Below are 3,808 nucleotides of genomic sequence, written 5' to 3' on the forward strand. Positions count from 1 at the left end.
CAACCTGGTTGATTCTGTGATTCTGTGGGGGGGCTGTCAGTGCCCCTATTCCTCCCACTGGACAATGTTCCCTGCTTGAACACACCTCCCTTTGGATTTTGGGGTGCTCTGGCCTCAGCTGTACCCCCTGCTGCTGCCTATTGCCTGCTCAGGCAGATGCTGGGGGGAAGCATCCCACACATGAACCAGGTCTGGCTCCATGGTCAGCCAAGTTAGCCATGAGCCAGCAAGGTGTCCTCAGGGAAAAAACAGCCACCAGCCTCCTGGGAGGAGGTGGAGGGAGAGGACTCTTCCTCTCTGCTCAGCCTGGTGTACTATTTCCAGTTCTGGGCTCCCCATTAGAAGACATACTGGAGAATACAGTGATGGGCTGTGAAGGTGATAGAGGAGCATCTTCCACATGTGGAGAGACTGAGATAGCTGGGTGTGTTCATCCTGGAGAAGAGAGGGCTCAGAGGGATCTGATCAATGTGTATAAAGACCTGATGGGAGTGGAGAAGGTGGAGCCAGACTCTTCCCAGTGCTATCCACTGACAGGACAAGAGGTGATGGGCAGAAACTGAAACACAGGAAATTCCATCTAAACATGAGAAAAAACTTCTTTACTGTGCATGTGACTGCATACTGGAACAGGCTGGCCAGATAGGTTGTGGAGTCTCCCTCACTGGAGATCTTCGAGAACTGTCTGGACACAATCCTGTGCAATATGCTCTAGGACAACCCTGCTTGAGCAAGGAGGTTGGACCAGATGACCCACTGTGCTCCCTTCCAACCTTACCCATTGTGTTTCTGTGATTTAATCCTGCTGATGGTCATTTTTTTCTTTCATGTAACCAGCTTTGAGCAGAAACATCTTCCAGCCCATCAGGAAACACCACGGTGATCACCATCAGGGTAATCAAAGCTCAGTGGGCTCAGCACCTCTGATGTGCTGGCAGGATAGGCTCAGCAGGTTACCTCCTCTCTGCAGCTGACATACACACACACACACGAGATGACTTACTTCTAGTTCAGGTCATCATGCTGGGGATAATAACCCTGAGACAGACATTTCTCCCAGAGCAAATGGATTTGAGTAGCTCATTTGCAAGCAAGACTTCAGGCTGTGCCTCCAGGGCATGCAGTTCCTGCTCCAGACCCTCTGCTAGAGAAAGAGGCAGAAAATATGCTTTTAGAGCACAGGGTATATGAGATACTGGGCCATGTGAGCAGCCCTATGGGAGAGGACAACAGTTCAGGGTAGTTTTGGTTCTGCCTCTAAACCTGGGTTGCCTGCTCACTGGGCAGAAAAAGAATGTGGATCTGCTGAACACATATCCCAGCCACGTGGTATATCCAAGGGAATACCCGTTCTGCTCCCTCTAACAGAGAGGAGAGCCCACAACAGATGGGCAGAGAGTGAGAGGAGCCAGTGGTGGCAGCAGTGGCTGCAAACAGAGTTGCTGGTGCAACCACTTCCACCAGTCTATCCAGGATGTTCTCCAGTTCTGCTGGAACATCACCTGGGAGCAGAATCAGACCCTGGAGAGGGACCCAACTGTCCCATTCCTTGGCACAGCTGGAAATAGGTGTTAGGGAGCAGCACCCAGGGCTTCACCAGGGAAGGGGCACTCAAGAAAGAGCTTCGAGACACTGCGCAGAGCAGAAAGTCTCACCAAATGCACGTAGTGAATGTAGTAGTACAGGAGGAAGCCAGGACAGGTGCTGAAAAACAGCAAAAACTGGTAATTGGATAAAAAAAGAGTCACAAATGAAGCAGCCTCAACTGGAAGTGCTTCAACCCCCAGAGGTGCTGAGCACCCTGCAGTGAAATTCAGAAGAGCTGCAGATACACAGCCCATCTGGAACATGTTTGGGTTCGGTATGTGGATTCAGAAGCCAACAATCAAGTGAGAAAGCAGAAAGGTTGGATCCTCATCTGCATCAAAGAAAAAGCAACATAAAAATGCAAAATATATAGAGAGAATTAATTAGGGAATGCATATATTTTTGTTAGCTGTTCAGAATTAATTTCACAACAAGACTGCGGCTACAGCTTCTGCAAGGGCTGTTCAAGAGCATGCACAAGGGTCAGGAGAATTGCCACTGAGAAATAAAAAGGAGGAACTTACACAACCACTCTTGGGGTTTGATAAAATACATGCTGCATGAACAATCTCCCACTCTCCCCACTAAAACAACTGCAAAAGGGGCAAATGAAAGTTATTACCCTGCTACAAATATCAGTCACCCACATAGTGATACACCATAATGGAGCAGAAGAACAAATAACAAAACCCTAAGTATTTAATGAAGCTTTTATTATGTGAAAGCAAGTAGAGTTCCATTTTCCAAGCCATGGACGGTTCAATAGTTACAGCCAAGTCACTGAAGTTCCCAGTGTGGAATTAGTTCATCCTGTGATGTGTTGCTGCTGGAGAAGTCCTCAGCGAACTGGGTAGAACTCCTCCAAAAGCTCTCCTATTTTTTTCTTTTCTGCAAGAGGTGAGAAAACCTAATCAGCACTTGAGATTGATTCAGATGTGTCATAATAAAGTCCTTAGGTTAACAAAGCCACCAAAGACCTGATTTTTGCTACCAACAGCAAACCGTTAGTTTGCTGTTTTAACTAAACACCAAAGTTCTTTTCCATAGGGCTCTCCACAGATCCCTGTTTGGACATTAACACTGTTTTATTTCCACACACTCCTTCCAACACGGCATGACGCAGGCCACAATCCAACAACCAGAGTCACTCAAGTGTATTGTACAAGAAACCAGACAATTTTCACCAAATTTGCCATTGCACTGTTGGGCTTAGAGACTGCATTTAGTACAGAACTGCTGTTCTTCACCACAGCTCTAAGCCAATAGCACTTCAGGTTTCCTGCCATGTCCATTTATTCTTTTCTCGCCTGCTCTAGGCTTATTTTCTGAATATTAATCATTCAATTTCTGAATCTGCATGCACAGGCATTTTACAAGAATACACAGCGCAATTGTGACGTTACAAGAATAAACCCTGTGATTTCTAATTTCCATTACTTCATTTCTTCTTCAGTGGTACAAATTTGGTCTATCCTTGTTTTTGGTTTTTTTCCCCCCTGCTATTTTTATATTAAAATAAGCTTTTAGGAGGAAGAGGTGGCTGACAATGCAGATGAACAGCTCAATGCAAGTATCTATTTTCACGTCATAAAATCCTTAACACTTTAAGATTAAGAGATCCACATTTAGATTGTGGATAAGCAGGAAAGGCAGCCCAGCGACATCTTGACACACATGAGCACTCGTTAACTGGCAGGCTACAGCAGGCTGAGGTATTTTTGTAAATACCAACTCATTGTACCTGCTGTCTTAAAGTCTTCTGGGTGATGCTTGACGTAGGTAAGCAGCTCTCTGTCCAGCTTGGCGTGAATGTAGTCCGTGCGTTTAACAAGGTAGTAACCAACAAACCACCCCACGGTCGTGTACAGGATCTGGCGGTGAACACCTGCAGCAGGAAGAGGAATCTCCTCGTCTCGGCCCATCTCCCAACCTCAGGCAAGGCCCCTGCTTCCCATGGGCCCCTGCAGGCACTCCAGCCTGCCGTGCCCCTCTCTGCTTTGTCCCTGCAGAAGTGTCTACAGCACTTTGACCCAGACCCCCAGTGTGGTCCCCCCTTCCTCAGGGCTTCTTCCCCTTCCCGTCCCCCCACATCCCTCAGAGAGTCCCTCAAATCCCCTCCATCACCATATGACATCCCTTTCCCAGCCTCTTCCAGTCACTTCCAATCTCCCCCTGCCAACAAACCCCTCACCCCAGGGCTCCCACCCCTTCACTCCCCCCC

At 47.6% G+C, this 3,808-nt stretch overlaps 1 protein-coding gene across 1 annotated transcript; it reads right to left on the reverse strand.

The window, feature by feature from the left end:
• Nucleotides 1-2,425: 2,425 nt before the first annotated feature.
• Nucleotides 2,426-3,509, reverse strand: NDUFC2 (NADH dehydrogenase (ubiquinone) 1, subcomplex unknown, 2, 14.5kDa). The gene is made up of 2 exons (XM_009076285.1): nucleotides 3,329-3,509; nucleotides 2,426-2,475 (listed from the first exon to the last, which is right to left on the reverse strand). Exons 1-2 carry the CDS (start codon nucleotides 3,507-3,509, stop codon nucleotides 2,426-2,428), a joined length of 231 nt encoding a protein of 76 aa, XP_009074533.1.
• Nucleotides 3,510-3,808: the final 299 nt, after the last annotated feature.

The sequence above is a fragment of the Acanthisitta chloris genome, unplaced genomic scaffold (genome assembly GCF_000695815.1).
Source record: "Acanthisitta chloris isolate BGI_N310 unplaced genomic scaffold, ASM69581v1 scaffold24296, whole genome shotgun sequence".
In the NCBI taxonomy this organism is placed as follows: domain Eukaryota; kingdom Metazoa; phylum Chordata; class Aves; order Passeriformes; family Acanthisittidae; genus Acanthisitta; species Acanthisitta chloris.